A 20,399-nucleotide genomic window follows, 5' to 3' on the forward strand; every position below is an offset into this window, starting at 1 on the left:
TTGTCCTCATAGAATGGTTCCTGCATTCTCAAAGGTAAAACTGAACTGCTGGCTTGGGGTGGGCTGCATGGTCTGGGGGGTTTGTCTTGGTGACTAGTGAAGTAATCAGAACAGTTCAAATTCTTTGCAACTGCTTCATCAGGCAGTGAATCTTTATCCCAGCCCCCCCCAAACCCAAGGACTACATTCAAGACACAGTCAAAGCAACCTACACTTAAGGGTAACAACTGCAGTGCATCTAACAAGTTTGAATAGAGTATTTAATGCACTGAATTAAATATTCAAGTCATATGATAGGTTCCAACTTGGGGTTCACCAAATACAAAACATCATAAAAATCTGCCACGAACATATTAAAGGCAGGATTAGAAGCACCGTGCCAATTTTAGAGACAAAAGCATACCGGACAACTGCAGCCTGAAGTCAAGTTTACAGAATCCAGCTGTCGTACCCTGGGTTTCAGTATCTGATTTATTTCTTACATGGAAAAGGTTTTCAGTGTCTGCTATTCCACAGTCACTTTTCGGCCAAGCAGTGCGATTCCTTACTCGTTTCGTTCTGTAGCACCTCGAGCATCCATCCTCTACAGTCCCAGAGAAGCACTATTTTGAACTGATACCCATTTAAACTTTGCTCCAAATGAACTAAGTATCTTGTAAAATCCGTTTGAAACGTTAAGCGCTTGCAGGTAAAAAAACTCACAAGTCTTAGTTTTATAACTGACATCACAAGTGATAGGTTTCATTTTCAGTTATATAAATTACAGTTCTGAACAGTAATACACAACTTACAGATAAAGCTCAAGTATTCAGTTCTAGCCCCTAGAAAGGAAGTTTTTTATCATCTAGCTAAAAACCTGGTCACTTACGGAGACACCTTAAACAGAACAAGTCGACTGGACAGCAACTCAGCTACCCTTGTAACAGTCGGGCAAAGGAAGAACACGTATGCAAGTTCTACAAGACATGCAGAGGAGAAAGTTTGTACAAGGTTCCGCGTGGGGCCTTTCTGCGTGCACACAAAATGACTGGACAAGCAGCGTGGCAGATTTTGTATTACTGAACTTTATGTACAAAAGCCGATTTCAAATAAAACACTTTAATGTAAAAACAAATGTTCATTTAAACAACTGAACTCGTTTTGGTTTTTGTTCTTGTTTGGGGTTTTGTTTTTACATCTACTGTACCATTCAAATTCTTTTCAACCAGCTTACATGATATCTTCAAAGTCTATCAAAGGTACACATAGAAAAGGCATCTTTATAAATAGAAAACAAAGGGATTTTTTCAGCTTTTATTATAAATTGACATGACATACAAAGTTTACTGGACAGAAGTAATTTCATTACTATTTTTGGGGGGATCACCAACTTTTTGTGCAAACAATGCTAGCCTTCTTTTAAGCATTAAGAGCATAACTGCTTAAGAAATGACATAAGCGATAATTCTAGAACTACATCTCCCCTAAAATAATCTATTTTTTTACATATGTGCACAGCTTTAGCAAATTAAAGCCAGAGAGAAATGCTTGATGTACTATCCAGAGGCATAATTAGAGTTTGCTAAAACTCGGAGAGCTGGCAAATTCAAGGAGTTTGTAATGAAAGCTGCAGTTTCCCTCTTTCCTATTTTGTACACAAAATCAGTGACTAAGAACTTAATACTGGATGACAAATCACATCCACACCATTAGTTAAATAGTCTCACAGTTAAACACATCTTAAGGACCATCAAAATCAGTATTTACATTTTATAAATTTCTGAAGACACCATTAGAAAGCTTATATACCCCTTAAACAACTAGGGAACTGCATCTCATGGTGATGGAATGAAATAAAAAATTAAAAATACCTGTACTTACAGCAGCATTGTTCCTTTATAAATAAAGAATATGAAAAATGCAATATTTTAAGGATAATAAAAAATTGAGGTGATGTCACTCAACCACAGTGCTTGCTGGAATAAACCCTTCGGTGCTGATACTGTACCAGTAGTGAAACCACTTTCCATTGGAAAAAATCTGTAAACGTATGCATAAAATGTGTTAACAGCAGTGCAAAACTGCTCAAATATAGTTTAGTCAGCATCTTAGTATCTGTATTGAATACAATACATCACAGAATACTTGCATAAGAAGTGCAACACATTTTCTGGTCCAATTTTACAGTGCATTTTTCCCTCAAGAGTGGCATCTCGAAAGCCAAAGCTAAACCTATGGCCTGGACTTGCAGTCTGTACTCAGGCAAAACAGCAGGCATAAACTTCACACGAAGTTATTCGACGTAATGCCTACATACTGACTATAGACTCTCGGCTTTAGCATGGCACACTATGATGCGGAACCCCAGTAAAAAGGGTTTACATCAAATTGTTTGTGTAGCTGTGTAAATGTGTAATAAAAATATAAAGGAGCTAATGTTCAAGTCTAAAATGGTACACTGGGTGATCAATACATCGGAATTATCCACGAAAACCAAACTGCTGGTAACCTCAAAAAGCCAAGGTGGGACTTGACTGTGTCTGTAACATGAAAAGCCAAGATCTTTCCAAACAGGCACAAGACAAAGGAAGTGCTAAGTTTGCCAACTTCGATAGTTTTCATGTAAGAAAAAAAAGTAATTTGTAATTTATGATCAATTGATAAATGATTTCAAATACAAGGATCAAGGTTGAACTTTAAATAGTGAGACGGTATTTTCACAAAAAGCCAACTGGAGAATTTCTAAAGAAGAAAAGCAGAAACTGTATCCCAATCCCCTTGCCCCAATGTTTCACAACTTCATGGTAAGAAAAACAGCCAGATACAGATGCAAAAATCTTAATATAAAACTGGTTTTACATATATTTAAATTATGTAAATTCCATAAAGTTCTTAAGACACTAATTACTAAAATTACAAAAAGATTTTCATATTGCTGTTCATGCTCAAACTCTTAGATTATTGTCATTACATCACCAAAACCGATATACATGTAGTACTTGCATAATTAACTGAACAGAAACCCTGTTAAAACAATATCCTTGTTGAAATCATTTATTTCCATCCAGCAGTGCCTGTTTGGAATCTCTGTATTTTTGTGTGTAATTCTTTATAGAGCTCATGCACCCTAGAATGTCACTTCAATGCTTGTCCGTTGAATGGCATCTGACTTTTGACTTCAGAGCTTTTGTTTCTTGCTCTGTTTTGTGACACCTGAGATGCTATCCATTTCTGAAATTCTCTCTCTCATATTATTTTCACTATATCCATTTGTTGTCCCACTTTGTTCCTCAGAAGATTCCTCGTCCGTTGGGGAGGCTGATTCTCCTTTCTCTAACTTCTGCTGCATCTCTCGGAGCCTGGCAACAGCTTTGTCTATTGACATTATGCTGATGAGGTTAAAGTCATGCATGCTGACCAGATGTAGCATAAAGTTTCGACACAAGTTCTTCTTAATTATTTTTTGTCCGTAATTTTCAACAAACAGCATACAGGCATGATTCATTTGATTGTCAGCAATAAACCTGTCAAATCAGAAAGCCATCATTATGCAAGCAGAACATTTTGAAAAACAAGAAGATACCCTACAACATGGTTTATCAGTGTAACCGCACAGACTGTCTATTACATAGTCTCAACATCTGCAGTGGTTTCCCTTTTCAAAGCCTTAGGGCTACTAAGCACAAGGCCATCTTTAAAAATTTAAACAGTCAAAAGCTTGTTACCAAATTGTCCTTTAATGATCCTTTCCTAAACAAGTGAGCTAACTGAATTTTAAGTGCTTAGTGAACTGCAATGCAAAATGGTCAACCACATCTATACCATAATTTGTGTATCAAAACTAAGTTTACAGTAACATACCCGTGCTTCATAACATGAAGATTCCATAATTTCATCACTTCTTTCTCTCCTTCGTTAACATCAGAAAATTCTTCAATTTGCTGGAGAGATAAAGGATTGGGAGAAAGGACAGGAGAAGAAACAAAGACACGCATCAGAACCGCATGTCTGCTGACAAGTAGTGAAACCACACCTAACACTCAACTTATGCCACGGGTACATCACAGGAATAACTGCCGCTGAAAATTCAGGCACTGCAGTCAAAAAGCTCAGAAAAAAGTAGTATCATGTGGAGACCTCTAATGATAAATTACTTCCATATTACACACACACAACACTGTGTACTCCTGGGATATCAGCATCTCTCCTCTTTGAAGGAAAAAAACAGCCACAAACAATGAAAACTTGTTGGGACCCACGTGGACTGAGCTAGCTTTGCAACTAAAGACATACTTGAAAACGCAACATTTGATTCCATGGATTTTTATCATGAGTGTTGTCTCACCATCACAAAACTGTCTACTTACTCTTAAGTGCACCATTTTATAGAATCATAGAATCACTGAGGCTGGAAAAGACCTTTAAGATCACCAAATCCAACTGTTAACCTAGCACTGCCAAGCCCGCCACGTCCCCAAGCACCACATCTACAAGTCTTTTAAATACCCCCAGGGACGGTGACTCAACCATTTCCCTGGGCAGCCTGTTCCAGCGCTTTTTAAGTCTTTCAGTGAAGAAATTTTTCCTGGTATCCAATCTAAACCTCCCCTGACACAGCTTGGGGCCGTTTCCTCTCATCCTATCACTAGTGACCTGGGAGAAGGGACCAACTCCCAACTCACTCCAGCCCCTCTCAGGCAGCTGCAGAGAGCGAGAAGGGCTCCCCTCAGCCTCCTCTTCTCCAGGCTAAACCCCCCCAGCCCCCTCAGCCGCCCCCCAGCACACTTGTGCTCCAGACCCTGCCCCAGCCCCGCTGCCCTTCTCTGGACACGCTCCAGCCCGTCAAGGCCCTTCTTGTCCCGAGGGGCCCAAACCTGAGCCCAGCATTCGAGGTGGGGCCTCACCGGTGCCGAGCACAGGGGCCCCATCCCTGCCCGGCCCCTGCTGGCCACACCAGTGCTGACACAAGCCCGGCGGCTGGTGGCCTCCTTGGCCACCCGGGCACTGCTGGCTCATATTAAGCTGGCTGTTGACCAACATCCCCAGGTCCTTTTTGGCTGAGCAGCTTTCCAGCCACTCTTCCCCAGGCCTGGAGTGTTGCATGGGGTTGTTTTCAGAATATATGCCCTGTTTGTTCCCTACAACAACTGCAGATCATCATTTAAAAACCACAATCTATTTAAAATAATTTTGTATAAATAGAGTAATTACAGTAATGGTTTTCTCCCTTAGCCATTCAGGGTCCTTTTCATCCTCACTGTCTACTTCCATTTCTTGTGGACGGAGAGGTAAACACGTGTCGCTGTGGAAATATAGCCGATTGTGCCCGCTGCTGTATGTTCGCTGCTGTTCTACTTCTCCATCTTCAGATTCAAGAAATTCTGACATACTTGCTTTCGTACGCTTTGGCCTAGCAGAAGGGAAAAAAATAAGTGCTTTCTAATTTCTAGGGTGTTTGTTAGAACCATTTCCTGCATATCAAATATGCAAATACTGTATTTTGGTATTTATCAAAAAAATGACAAAAAGGAGTAATTTGTAAAATTTAATTGATTGATACAAATTATTTTTTTAAGCTCTAGCTTGCAAAAATGTTGGGGGTGGGGAGAATTGCCAGCAGTGAAATAAAACCCTTTTATAAACCCAACACGCCATTCCAACCCACATTCCACCTTTTGGGGAAGGAAAGTTTTAGGATAAGGCAGTTAAAACAAAGTTACATCATTATGAACAGATCCCTCAACTGAAGAGGTAGAAAAGTCACAGGTGAAGTTATCCTTCGGTAACATTTTATTGAGTCATAAACTGCTGTACTTTAATGATAGTGAAATTTAACACTGTTTATGTGCACCGACAGATTTACAAATCCCTAGATATCACTACTCCGGTCTATATGCCATATTACACAAATACAGACAGACCTTGTTTTCCATCTCCCTACCTGCAAACAAGTATGTGTGTGATAGGAGTTCTTTTGACCGGTCCGTTGCGACTGAAGGCAAATCCAGGCTGACGATGGATATCCTGGGGGTTTCCTGCATAGGAGCCATCATAGCACTCATTGATAGATACATCTATCCTAGCACCTTTTGGATGATACTGAAACAGATAATTGCAAATATACTTAGCAAACAGTGATGAATATATGTCAGGAGGTTTAAACAAGTAACCTTTTTAATTCTGAATACTTTAAGTATCGCCCTATCGATAAACTGACATAGCTCTAGTTTCCTTTTACAACACCCAAATAATTTTTAACCTCTAGAAACAAACTATACTAAAGCTTCCTTGCTCTGTACCATTTTACTGTTTTATATAAAACCACTCACAACAGAACTAATTGTAAAATTAAGGAAAAAAAATCAGGAAATGGTTCTAACAAACAGCCTAGAAATTAGAATATTTCTAACCTGCTTGAGGAGTGAAGTTTCAGAATAATAATCTGAGCAGGGTAGTGGGTATAGGAAACTACATTATCTTCAAATAAATAGGACAAAATTTCTCTTTGAGGTCCGATTGGTAGGAACAGGTCCTTATCAGCATCAGTAAATATAATGATGTCTTTAAATGTTTACTGCCTTCCTAAAGCTTCAAGAGACTTCCAACTAAATGTAACTATGTTGCTTCCTACATCACATAAAAAACACATTAACGCAAAAGCAGCAGCTTAAAAGGAAAAAAAATCAAACCCGCCGTTTTTTTCCATGCAACACAAACATTCACATAACATTCAAAGGAAGCTGCATTTAACCTGTAGATACAGTCCTACAATTTAACAGGCTTGCAACAGAATCACCGCATACATAAGATCTGTGACAGACTGGACAGTGTTTCATAGTGCTGAACTACAAAGAGACTACTTACAACATAATTAAAGATAAATCTGCTGTGGCAAAGTTTAAGATGTTTGAGTAAACTATACAGTTTCCGACAGTTCAGTGTGCACCATGGGCAATGCAAGTCATCTCGGGCTTCGGTCTGCTGTCTCGTGTTGTTGTTATAAAGGAACTGATGCAAACAAAGGAATAGGTAGTATTAGCACCAAATGCGTTTCATTCACTGACCTCCAAAACCACCAGAACAAAGTCAGACATCATTTCAGGAAACCTCTACAATAAGTTCTTGGGAACACTGCATCACCTCAGTGTAATGAAACACTGGTATTTCAAGAACTGTTTTCCCCACAGGGAGACCACCTGTAACCCTCCTAATGTCTAAGAGATGTCCTTAGCATTTTGGAAAGTCAGGCGTGCCTGCAGGAAGATTAGTTTTCTAAAATACATCCGGTAAGAAGAAATATGTGGAATGGCTCTAATACGTGAATCCGAGACCCCTTAAGGCATCCACTAGAAAGGCAAATGGAAATTTCCACCCAACTCAGAAGAGAAGTGAGCATTTTAATTCCAGGTAATATTTACAATCTATTTTCCCCCCTCTATTGCTTATTTTCAATACCTGGTAAAATATTCGCAACTTTTGTCGAGGTTCATTTAAAACATCTCTCTCTTTTCTTGTTTGAAGGTCTGTCGGCAAGGATTCTTTCACAGCTGAAAAAAAAAACCCAAAACCATGTACAGACACACATTTCTTTGGTGAAAAAAAAAGACGACATTGTTTCTTACCCAAGTGTGAAAGTTCTGAGAAGGGCACACTGCTGCTGAAGGCAATGGGCTACTCTACTTTGATATAAGTAGCTCCCATCAGCAACAAGGATGTCTTGATGCTCAGCTTCTTTCTCAGATCTACCACATGCAAACCCACTACTTTTAAACACCAGATTTATCTCCAGTTTTGGAGAACCCTTCAGAGAACTTAAAAACCGTCTGGTGAAAAGTAACATGCTTCTTACTCCACTTAAGCAAACATTAAGCTAAAATTTTTTAGGCATAAATAAAAGCAGGTGAGGCTGGGAAATAAAAGAAACATTTCTTTCTGATGGGGCTGCATTGGAAATACATCACTTCAATTCAATTTCACAAGCTTCTCAAGTCACACAACAGACAACACAGCATGAACACACAAAATATTTAACTGAAGCTTTAACCCTTAACTCTTGTCCCTCAAACACTTCCTGTTTGTGTGTATAATGGCACCACTCGCTTGCCTCTGAGCCTCTTCCATACATCTTAATCTCAGTAAGATTATTTGATTCTATACAACTAAGAAGAAACCCGGTTTATAAGAGAAGCCAGTTTACAAATCTACCCTCGGGAGAAACCAAATAATGAAACCTGCTTGCTCCTGAATGGTGCAAAAGATGGCAAAACGAGTCCGATCTCCACTGACATAAGGAGGTATTTTAGAAGATGCACTTACTTCATATTTAGTATTTCTGAGACCAAGGGAAATTTCATCCTTTCTGTACAACAAAGAAAGGAGGCCTGACACTTCAGCCTGCACCACATCAGAGAAATTAGAAATCCATGGCTCAGTTACTTTTAGCACTTTGTAATTACACCAAAGCTTAAGCCGCCACATTTAGAAAGCCTTTGATGTCTTGATTCCACTGGTCTGCCTTGGGAAACACGCCAAAGTGACGACACCAAATTCATATACCCTTGGGAAAGATGCACTGGATCTTTTCCTTTTACTATCAGAACCTCTAATTGATAGAACTTTCCTACTACTTTCACCCTTCTACTTTCTTGGTATTCAGAGACTGAAACCAGCATGACCATTATAATTACCCTACAATGCTGCACTACGATATATTCCTGTGTTAAGATAAAGGTCTGCTGTACTATTTTGGAAGGTGACTCTTGCTGTAACTTTATCAGTTTACTGGAATACTTAGCTTTTCTGATGCAAGAAAAAATGGGTTCTATCGGTACATTAGCAACACAGCCTTGCCATGTCCCTGTTGCCTCCATATTTATTATGTAGTAAACTAGGACACACCTGCTGGAGTTAGTCAACATACCATCATTTCTTTTGCAAATCTGAGCATAAAACCTGCCTGACAAATTACAATATAGGTCTCCAAGAAACTCTAAATATAAGGAGACCTGGTATGAGGAAGTAAAGAGAAAGCAGAACTTTTAAGGTGAAAGTTCAAGTACTGCCCCTGCTTCTGTTGCCTTTCTTCTATTGGAAATTACTTCATGTCTGTGTGCATTAAGTATCATCCATTCACCCTGATTTAAGAAATGTTAAGTGTCTGCAATCCCTAGCTCAGGTAACATATTTGATTCAGAAGACAGGCATCAGTCTTATTTAAAAATTCTTGTACAATTTCCAAAGACAAAGGTATCTGTAGGCTGGCTGAGGATGTTAGGGATCATCGTAGGCAGTGGCTTCTGCACAGGTAGGGGTGAAATTCTTCTTGCTCTAACTTTTGTATTACTACACACAAGAGCTCTAAAAGCTGTAAAAGGATAGCTACTCTTAGGAAGCCTCACCCGAGAGGAGCAATCGTTGACCCATTAAGTTTCCCAACATATAATGCAATACAACTGCACAAAAAGCGTGTCTGGAAAAGCAATGTATTTTTCATAATAATCATCCCCTTGCTATCACTACTACAGCTCCAAAACCTCACAGTTACATATCCAATGCAAAACTGAACTGAACTATCATTTCACACAAATTCTCTGATGCCAGAGATGACCCCCAAAACTCCAGGCAAGGCAACTCTTTACAAACAGTACCTGGCTACATACCCCAGAGATCAAGCCTGGAGGCAGGACCGCTGCACTCCAGGTAATTACTTCTATAATCAGGAACTAGTTTCCTTAATCACACAGTCCCAATCTAGTTACAAGCTTGAAAATACTGATTACTCTGAACTGCACTGGGTGCCAGTTGAGAGTCTGGGTATGTCTCTAAGTGTTTAAACAACAGCAGCAGCCTGTTGCCTTCTGTACAATTTAAGTTTTCCCAGCTGTCCTTGGGCCTTACCTGCCAACACAATATTCCAAGCCAAAGTTACAAACAACTGTGAGCGAGACAAAGAAAGATAGCATCTAGGCCAGCCCCCACTGCCACTTAGGAATCAAAGGGGAGTTTCAGATCAAATATGACCCCAAGACAGGAAACTGCTATTAAAAAAAACAAAACAAAAACCAAGGACACAATGGTCATTCAAAGGTGCCTTTTCTATCTAGTGTCAAGAAGTATTTTAGTAGTAGCTTTTTTGAGCTATGCTCTGGGACAGCAAGGAAGAGACATCTTTTTAGAAACATATTAACAACTGAACTAAATTAATCACAACTTTGTATTTAAAAATATAAAAACTACACTAAGCTTAATTTCCTGAGATAATTATAATCAAATAGCAAGCTACCTGCTGCAAAGCTACATCACTTTGTGAAGCTTTTGGTTGACTGGATTGCCATATACAACCAGTTACCCCCACCCAGCAGCTATCCCACTATTTTGCAGTATCTAAACAACTCCTAAAGGAGAAAAAATCATGGGGTTGTTTTTCATACCTAAACACATATCTTAATACTACAATCTTGTGCAAAACATCTCACAGCAAGTACATGTCTGTTAATGTTTTCACATCTTGCATGAATTAAAAAAAAAAAAAAACAAAAACGTGTGCTATCACACATTCTTTGAAAATTTTTAAGGGTCAAACCATTGAAATTTTCAAGCTTAAGTCCCATCACTGATACTGATTAGCTAACCTTACGGAAAGGGAAATATTCCCGGAAGACTGTCCATAAAGAAACTGATGTGGGACACAAACCTGTTTTTTAACATGTACCTACGAAATATCAAAGGACATTTTACAAAGTGTTTCTAAAATAGTGCTTAAAATCACCCATGTATATTTAGGATAAATCTAATTTTACATTCAGCAGCTTCACAAAACAAGCTTTTTAGTAACAGCAACAGCAGAATGAGCAGTTTCTAGACATTGCAATAGCTCTTGAATTAATGTGTTTAAATATATAATGGGATATATATTAATGTAACAAACCCTATAATTTTAGATTTGCAGTGAATATTAGCAGACTGCACTAATGTTTTTGACACTATGTAATCTCCAAAGTAGTGGGTCAGATTACAATGGTAATTACATTAAATTGTCAATGACACTGTAGCATCCACAGACGTGCCACCACTACATTAAATATAAACCAAGCACAGAAGTAAATCCAAAATAATTGTATGCTGCTTAAAAGTGTTTCCATGAAGCAACGTTAAGCAAACCAATTTTAAATAGTCTATCCACTACTGCTTTTAATGTGATATATATTTAAAATTGTGATCAAACAGTTCAAAAGCTGATGATGAAGTTTGGCAATATGTGAACTCTTCTGGAAAGAGCATACAGGAACTAACTTGCAGAAGAAAACAAAACTAATTATATTTCAGATCATCGAAAAATTCTGAATTTAAAAAGCATTGAGTTTTAAATTATAATGCTCTCAATATTAATTAGTGACTAGGGAGAAACTAGTTCGATAATACATAAAAATTTATATATAACAAATACAGACTTACCTCACATAGTAATAGTTTGCAGACTTGCTATTTTTTTCTCTTACCTACACAGAATTATTTTTAGATAGTACTAGCTCTAAGTCTGCATTCTACCTAGACAACCTCAGGCTCCCCAAAATGAATAAAAGCAGAAAAAAAACCTTTAGGCTCAAACATAAATCTTTGTTAACTTTTGTGAATATGCAGAAAATGCAGCTAAATAATAAAAAAATATATATTGTGCTTCCATCAAGGGACCATGCCTAGACATCAAACTATCTATCAAGGACACTAGTGCCAATTCATAAGTGTTCTGAAAGAACCCGAGTTACCTTTATACCACAACTGTGCAATGTAATGTACAATATTTTAGACAGTTTGTCACATTTCACAGTAGCCAAGAGCTAAATACATCACCTGATAGACAAAACCATCCAAACCATAAAAAAATAAGCTTGCTAATACTATAAATCCAAATACTTATAGAACAGTAGTTGAAATGAGTAGAGCAAAATAGACAATCCTAGAAGTCCTATTCACAGATTTCCCCTGACTTATTTCACGTCAGGATTTATGAGCATTGTATGTAAATCACTCCGATATTGCCAGGGTCTCAAAGACCCTACTATTTCTAACTTTTAAACATACCTTAAAAGATGTACAAAAGATGGGATACAACAAAGCCCATTCATTTTTGCTTTTTCATGTTTAAGATCACCCAAAGCAGTTGCGCCAGTGAGTCAAGAACCCTGAAGTACAGAAAGGCTGAGCTGATAATTCAGAGGCAAAACCAAAGTTTGCTCACCTATAGTCTGAGCAGGTTTAACAGAATTGGGCTTGTTTTCTTGAGGGAGGCTTTCAGAATTTCGTGTTGCAAGAGGCTTAGCTATAGGAGCTGTAGACTTATCATTTGTGTCTCCTGTCCAACGAAGAGTAAACTGAAGTGTAGGTCCCTGAGAAAATGTTTCAAATGGAGGCAATCTCTGGGGTAGGGAAATCAAAATAAAACAGCAGAATTAGTGTCTTCCCATGCACAAAAACAATCCTGAGAAAATATTCACAGAAAGGGGACAGATGTAATTTTTTTAATCACCTGAAGTCCTTGTGTTTTCAATGCAAGCATACACATTTAGATATACAAAAAAAAGGGCTGAAAAAGATGACTATGCAGTTTCCTGCACATTAGTGAGCAATCACTATCACATATTATATGTGGTACACATATTGATCTTTGTGAAACACTAAGCAGTAACCAGCATGAGCCCTGACTAGAAAGAAACCAGTACTTACCCACAAGCCTCCTGCCAACGTACTTCTCCTTCTACTCACACCTACTCCTAATTCTGCAGTCCAGAATTGTGTATCAATACAGAATACACAAGCTTTAAAAACCGTACCACTGTCTGCTGTAGAAATGATACTGTAATGTTCTCCTGTGGATACATTCTTATATTCCACTCACTTATACAAGTTAACAGTAATAAAGAAATAGAAGAGACCCAAGTCAAGTCCAAACTCCTATTATCAAGTATCATACCTTAAATTTATCAGTGAGATTACAGAATTCCATCTTAAAAGCTCTTTATTATATTTAGGGTTCATTAGTTTACAGAAATGCTATTGCAAAAACAGAAAACCAATGACTGCTTAGCAGGTGTGGGTGATAAACACATTGGCCATGACTTTCTTCTCCTCACTTTGGGGTAGCACCTCCAGCATGAAAAAACCTCTCTCTCATTCTCCCAACAACAGAGAGCAACCATATCCCTGCCTCAGTTTAAGAAAGTTACAGCAATATATATATATATTTTTAAACACATTTACACGTGGAGGATCTCCTCCTATCGTCATCCTAAAAGCTGTTTCTAGCTTTTCAATTTTAATTTCTTGAACGCAGTTTAACAGAATCAGTAGCGTTCCAGGTAAAGGCTGAACAGGGTAACAGAGCTTATAACGATATTTTTACTATATGCTTTGGATCATCCCTGCTTTTTTCACAATTATGTAATCATGTTGATACACAACTTCTTTGCAACCATCTAGAATTTTCATATTCTTCTCTTCAGTCACCACCGATACTCTCCCAGGACACAGGCGCATTTAAGTGCATGCAGTCACCAGCATTCACTGTACCACTGAGTGTTGATTCACCTCAGACAACACCTTCTCTCTGCACAACACTTTCTCCTACTCTGACACACGCTCTTCCTTTCATCACTAAATTTCATCAGCATTCTCTTAAGGTATGTAAGATCACACCTATGAAAGTTCTACGTTCCTCTTTCTTTCCCCAAAATATTCTGCTTCTGCAGTTTGTTCCTCTTCATTGGTTCAACCTGAATTTATTACAAACATTTGATCTGCCTGATTTTAGAAGACAGAAATTCACAAGTCTCTGAAAGAGACAGCTGCCATAGAGCAGCTAACATCTGCTTGTATTAATGATCTAGTGTAGCCAAAGCTTTCCTAAACTGAGAGCTAAATTTAAACTTAGGTCCATATATCCTGAGAGAGAAGTACTATTTCTGTTTAATCAGTTTTCAGAGGAACTGCACTTTGGGTTGTGTTCTACTTTAATCCAGACCATTTGAAGTGAAGACGGGTCTTTCAGCCAGTAAAACAGTCCATACCTTCCCATCAAGTATAGTTTCCCATGTTGCTCTTTTCTTGCTAATGGGACACTCTTCCATTTCCTGCATGGCCACTTCATATTCTCCATCCAGAAGTTGCAAACGTCTGTCAAGACAAAGTAGGTATTATGAGTAACGCAGCTCATTTTTATTGTTTGCCTATTAAAATGTAGAATATATTTCACAGTAACTGCATTTCCATGAAACTAAAGGCAGATTTTCAGGCTGTGAATCTTAGGCAAACACCATCCGTAACAAAAAAGCTGCCTAATGCCAAACATTAACACAAAAGCCTCCATTCAAGCGACTCCAAGAGATGCAAGAAAGTTATTGTTAAAACAAAATTAATATTATGATGGAAATCTTCCTGTGAAGAAACAAAAACCAAAGTGAATGACATCCCATCCAAATCATCTCTTATTTATTCTTGCTTTATTCATAACTACTCTGTTCTAGCAAACCAATATGACCTCTAATCAGGCCTCCAAAACCAAAGAATCCTATCTTTGTATCAAAGCCATGTCAGATGTAACCTCTAGAGGGCTTCAACATGGTAAATGTAAAGCATGGCATTCTCAAAAAGCAAACAAAATGCTTTACCTAGACTAGAACGGGTAATTCAAACATGTTAACCAGCATGCTACATTTTCACTTTCCTTCCTATCTCACCCTGCTTGCTCCTACGTAGCAGTCTGTTCAGTGAAGCTTGAGAAGTTCTGATCGCTACTTAAATGGTTTTATTTTGTTGCCACATGCTGACCAGCACAGGAGAAGGAAAAAAGAGAAAAGTGGTGAATCAAAGGTATAGTCTCAGGAAAACGTTTAATCGATACACGTTTTAAAGATGTCAATTTACAATACAAGCTCACTTTCCCAAGATTTTGTATTTTTTCTTTTCAGACATTGCTTTCTGAAGCAATGGCACTGAATTCCTGACAACAGATCGTAAGGTACAGAAGTATCATTCAAAATAAATGAGTTGCTGCTAAGTACATAAATTCCATGCAAAAGTATGCAAACTGTTACACAGTTGGGAATTGTCTTGCAGAAAAAGGCTGTTCTTGTTTCTAGATCCTTCAGTATTCTATGGTGAGATACTGGAACAGGTAAACTACAGCCTATCTTTTTCTTCTACATGAAATATCCCAGCTAAATAAAGTCATAAACACACCAAATAAACCATCAGATGTCGTTTGTTCTATTTCTTGACAGCATCTTGCAAACCACCAACTCCATCATTTACTCTATTTAGAACAGTAAGGGCTTCAAAAAGTGAATAAACAAAGATGGAGAAGCTAATGGCCTTAGGATAATACTTTTCCTAGATCTGCATGATATGTATAACCCTTTTCCAGGCCTGAAGTCTGGGTAAAAACTTATTTTTCAATTTCTCAATCAAACAGAAGACTGTAACTTCAAGAGGTTAACATAAATGAATAACTTATACTTTACAAAAATCCACAAATAATTAATCAAGTCAATAGCTTACACTTTGAAGATGGCTTTCCACACAAAGTAAAATTTTAAAGATTTTAAAGAACAGATTTTTCTGCACGATTTGGTTCTGCTGCATATCAGACAAGTGTCACTTACACAGCAGCATGACTGAAAATGTCCTAGCTTATGTATAACCACTACCAACCTACCTAATGGTCCATGTCATGTTTAGCATATTGAAGTTTTCCATGGAATTAAGTAATAGAAAAGAATAAAACCTTGTCAAGACTTCTGAGAAGACACAGATTAGAGAAAGACATGTCTTAAAAATACCCTACTCAAAATATAACACTTCTAAAAACATATTTGGATAAATGACCATTTTGTCAGAATCACTTGGAGCTACACTTCTAGCAGCTTTTTCTTGAAACTGTATTTATTTTCTACTAATAAAGAAATTATCTAGATACCTGCCTCCACCCAGGATCTACATTTGCCACGGACAGAACTCTTATGCTCATATACTGTATTTTGGCTGTTGCTGGTATCATCATCTTCTGCAGAACAAACAGCTACAATGCCCGCTTACCGGTAAATGGAACGCTACTTATCTTCAGAACTATCTGGATTGCTCTAAGCTATACCTACATGTGAGTTCACCCCGCTTCACCTTCTTTAAAATATCTTAAGAGTCGTGTCAAGATAACAAATATTAAAATATTTCACCACACTTAAACTACATGACAGAGTAAGCCTATTACGATTTTAACTACTAGTTTGATTTCACTGTAGTAATGGAGAACTGATGTGTTCCTTAGGTACTAGCAGAATAAGATCTGTGACTGCATCAGCAAGAGTCTGGGCATGGAGAGAATTATGCCACCAAACAGAAGGTAATCAGTGAGCATATTTCAGAGACTTTTTGTTTGATTTACTTTTCAATTACCTTGTCACTGTTCTTTAACAGAACCACAGAAATTACATCTGTCAAACAAACAACAAGGAACAGACAAACTGATACATGTGAACAGGACAATACTCCAGTTCATAAAAGGGAATGTTACAATTGCTGCTGAACAGGCCTCAGTATAAAATGTGCATTATAAAACTTGTAGACTTGTTTTTTTTTAAAAAAATCAGAAACAAGCCTAAGCTTGTATTGTAACTACCAACTAAAAATGTAAAGACAGCCAACACTGAACATAAAGAATAGATTTAAAGTTTAGTATTAAACAAAGTCCTAAAAATTAACAGAAACAATATTTATTTTGGACAATATTACCTGTTTTTATCAAATACAGTCATTTGTGCTACAAATGTCTTCTCCCCATCTTCACGATTTGAAGAGTTTCTTTTTCTTCTAGCTGGCAGCTCCTCATTGACATCTGTACATGAGAAATATGGTATTCAGTCATTATATAAGCACAAATTCAAAAGATCAAACAGCTTCTATGCAATTGTAAAATATAACTGGCTGTTGATTATGTCAGATGTGGCATGCAATAGAAAAGGACATAGTATTTAATGAACAGCAAAATGGCAATGGAGATCACTTAGCTTAACAGTAATCATATTTTATATACGTTCACATATATTTATCATTTTAGTCATATTAATCTGTCAGCACAAAGAATTTTGGATTTGACCTTCCTCCTTCATTCTAGCCATAAAACAGTGAGAAAGCAAGCCTTTCTTTCAAAGCCATAACATCTGTGATGAAACATAACATGTCTTGACAAGATTAAGAAAGCAGCTTTTAAAAATGTTAAGGTATTTTCTTTATTGGCTAGTCATTTAATTTTGATGAGAGACCATGAGAGCACCTACAGCTGAGTCAGTAGTGACCAGTGTTGCTGGAGATTGTTTAACGACAGCCACAGAAACCACAGAGCTCTCTTACATTATCCAACATTGCCTCACATCTTTACCATAACACGTTAGTAAAAACTGGTGTTAAATTTACCCAGAAATAGAAGCGCACTTCTAGTTACCGACTGTTTTAGCCCCATCTTGAAAAAGACTGAAAACAAATGAAAGCCAGTTCACTCATTTACTACTGGCCCTTCTCAGGGTATGAACTACACTGCAGATCCCGGCAACTGTATACGTGCCTAAAAGATAAACCTTGTAAGAGCATATTTAAAGATTGAAGTTACCAATGTTTTCATTAGTTTCACCATTGATCAGTCCATTAAACTCTCTTCTTCCTGGACGAGTTACTCTGAACAACAACGAGTAAGACTTCACCATATGGCTGTTGCTTGGTTCAAACTCATTGCTGGAAACTGCAAGTGATGGGAAGTTGCCTGGTTTTATTTGGCTGAGGTCTGGGTTTAAAGGCACCTGCTTTTTACCTGTAGGAACCTGTCTTATCGGACAACTGACATCCTGCAGGAAAACAAGAAAGCTAAGGTTTAGGTTTTTAGAATACCAAGTAAAACCAGTAAATATTAAAATTTATATCATTTATCAATTGTACTTGTGCTACCATCTTTTTGAAAATAAGCTTCGTAACAGATGTAAATAAAATCTGGAATAACAATCCCAGGCTTTAAATGTAAAAACAGATATTTGAAAATGTAAATAAAACTGGCATTTTATAACCACTTCTGGCAGCAGCCATCTTTCTCTAAGTGATTAAATTAACACTAACATGAGGCATTCAGAAAGACTGTAGAACAGTCATTAATACTAATTTAATTCTGTTTACCTAAAGAAATTAAATGCTTTGGTTATACATATATTTCAAGGGCTCCCTATCTTCTCCTTCCAATATTACAAAGTGCACTTTGTGCTATTTGGGAGATAAAGAACCACTTACGCAGGATTTATTATATGCAGTATCTCTCAAATAGATCACCGAGCACTGTGCAGTATTGGAAAACAAGGCAAGATGGCCTAAGCATGAAACTTGCAGCAAAACATTTCAAATAACCATCAGCACCTCCTGCTTTTACCATATTTATCCATTCTATAGCAAGTAACAAAATTGGCTAGAAACAATATTAACTCTTAAAAACATGTCAAAACAGCTTAACATTCTTAGGGAAAATATACAAAGCTCTGACTGCAGATTGTTCCCTTTTTGGTTAAAAATTACAGCATGCATTACTGAGCCTCCCATACTCCCATAGCTGTGAAGATAATTTGCCAACTGGTGTGAAACAAACATAGCTAAAACAGCAAGCAAATTCAAAGATGGTTTAAAAAAAAAGAGATTAAAACTGTTTATGATTCATAGTAGCTAAAATCAGCAATAATTGAGATGATCAATGTGAAAAACATAGGTACAGAAAAAGCGAGGAAAGAGACAGGACTTGGCAGATGACTGGAGAATTCATAACAATTACAACTTGTTCCTTTTTATTTCTAAACTCTTAAAGGCATAGACTATTTTATGATTTTGTGATTGCCTGGTTTACTTAAGCCTCTGGATATCACAACAGAATTAAGTTTAATGATGTGATACAAAAAGATATAAGTAAAAATAGATGTGGCTGAAACTCACAATGAGTGAATCTGACTTACAAGCAAGCTAAGTTCAATGAACAAAGCTTTTTTTTTTTTTTTCAAACTTCCAGTTATTTCTCAAAGCAGAGCAAAATTCACAAATACAAATATTTGCTTCTGAAGAATCCCTTACCCAGTCACTAGAAAACAACTTGAAAAGATTAGTTCTTAGATTTAAAGACTAAATTAATCTGAACAGAAGCATAATTTCACCATTACCTTGTAGTATGGCAATGTTAAATAAATGTTCCAGATTCAGGGAAACATTTTGCTTTACTATATATTAATACTTTGTCAAATCATTTTTACCTTTCGTTTCTTGTGGCAAACTTTCACAAGCAGTACTTCCAGGGTTACAGAATTTTGTTCATTCTCTGAGTTTTGTGATGGCTTATCTAAACAGAAAAATATCTTAAGTTTTGAAAAAGAGAAGATCTATTCAATGGTGTAAATCCACCTTAACTACTTTTTAACCATACATACCTCCAGGCACAAAGACCTCTAGGCAAATTCTAAGTTTCAATTCTCCCCAAACTTGCTGCAAATTTCTAGTTGAGAACATATCCTACCTCACTATGCTAATCCTAGCAGATTAAAAAGCATAGTTGATCTCCAATGTTTAAAAGAGTACTTGTTACCTTTGGCATTGCCAAAACCCTTTTATCGCAGAGAAAATTATACAGGTAGATTTAAAGAAAGTCAGAATACGCTCATTACAGATGAGTCAAATTATTTCCTATAATTATTTTTTCTTTACAGCTTGCAAACCTGTAATTTGGGCTGCATCAAAACTTAAGATCCAGATGCTATCAGATAGGAAAACAAAACAAAATAAAATTTTAAAACCCCTTAAAGATTATGCAAGGTTAGGCATATGCAGAATAGCTGTTAAAGGACTCTTGAAAAGAAGAATTGGCTTCACAGTTTCTGCACTACAGATTTCCTAGAGCCTGGAATCTTCAAGACAGCTGCTACCAGCAGTATGATCAGCAATGCCAATTAAGAACTGCCTTGCAAAACAAATTTCACTGTATGGCAAGAGAACCTTTAATAATTTGAATCGATATTAATCTAGAAATGTGCCCTCATATGAAAAAAGAGTAGACAGGTAAAGACTGAGTATGTATCTAGTTAAAAAACAGTTTGTGGAAGAAATTCTGAAAAACAATGATCAGCCCAAACCGAGTGAATCTAACAGAAGTAATTTCTGTTCTTTTAAAATCTTACAAATATCATAATGGCCTTAAATTTAAAAGCACAATGACTTCACCTTGGTCCATGTCACAAAGAATCTGACATCCAATGAAATATTGTTATGCTCATCAGATACCAAAGCAAAGCTTCGACATAGTAAAGACAGCATAAGCCATGACTCTTCGCTTGCTCTCTTCCTGACACTACCTCCAAATT

At 37.2% G+C, this 20,399-nt stretch overlaps 1 protein-coding gene across 1 annotated transcript in view; it reads right to left on the reverse strand.

Moving 5' to 3' along the window:
• Nucleotides 1-1,041: 1,041 nt before the first annotated feature.
• SUZ12 (SUZ12 polycomb repressive complex 2 subunit) overlaps nt 1,042-20,399 on the reverse strand; it is a 35,623-nt gene continuing 16,265 nt past the window's right edge. The window contains exons 6-16 of the mRNA XM_075110998.1: nt 19,299-19,384; nt 17,636-17,867; nt 16,762-16,864; nt 14,043-14,148; nt 12,218-12,395; nt 7,435-7,526; nt 6,844-6,987; nt 5,921-6,078; nt 5,191-5,389; nt 3,841-3,920; nt 1,042-3,503 (exon numbers count right to left, since the gene is read on the reverse strand). Coding sequence (XP_074967099.1) covers nt 3,158-3,503; nt 3,841-3,920; nt 5,191-5,389; nt 5,921-6,078; nt 6,844-6,987; nt 7,435-7,526; nt 12,218-12,395; nt 14,043-14,148; nt 16,762-16,864; nt 17,636-17,867; nt 19,299-19,384 — 1,724 coding nt within the window. The 3' untranslated portion in view covers nt 1,042-3,157. The remainder of the gene's footprint in view (nt 3,504-3,840; nt 3,921-5,190; nt 5,390-5,920; nt 6,079-6,843; nt 6,988-7,434; nt 7,527-12,217; nt 12,396-14,042; nt 14,149-16,761; nt 16,865-17,635; nt 17,868-19,298; nt 19,385-20,399) is intronic.

This window comes from Phalacrocorax aristotelis, chromosome 16, assembly GCF_949628215.1.
Source record: "Phalacrocorax aristotelis chromosome 16, bGulAri2.1, whole genome shotgun sequence".
NCBI classification, from domain to species: domain Eukaryota; kingdom Metazoa; phylum Chordata; class Aves; order Suliformes; family Phalacrocoracidae; genus Phalacrocorax; species Phalacrocorax aristotelis.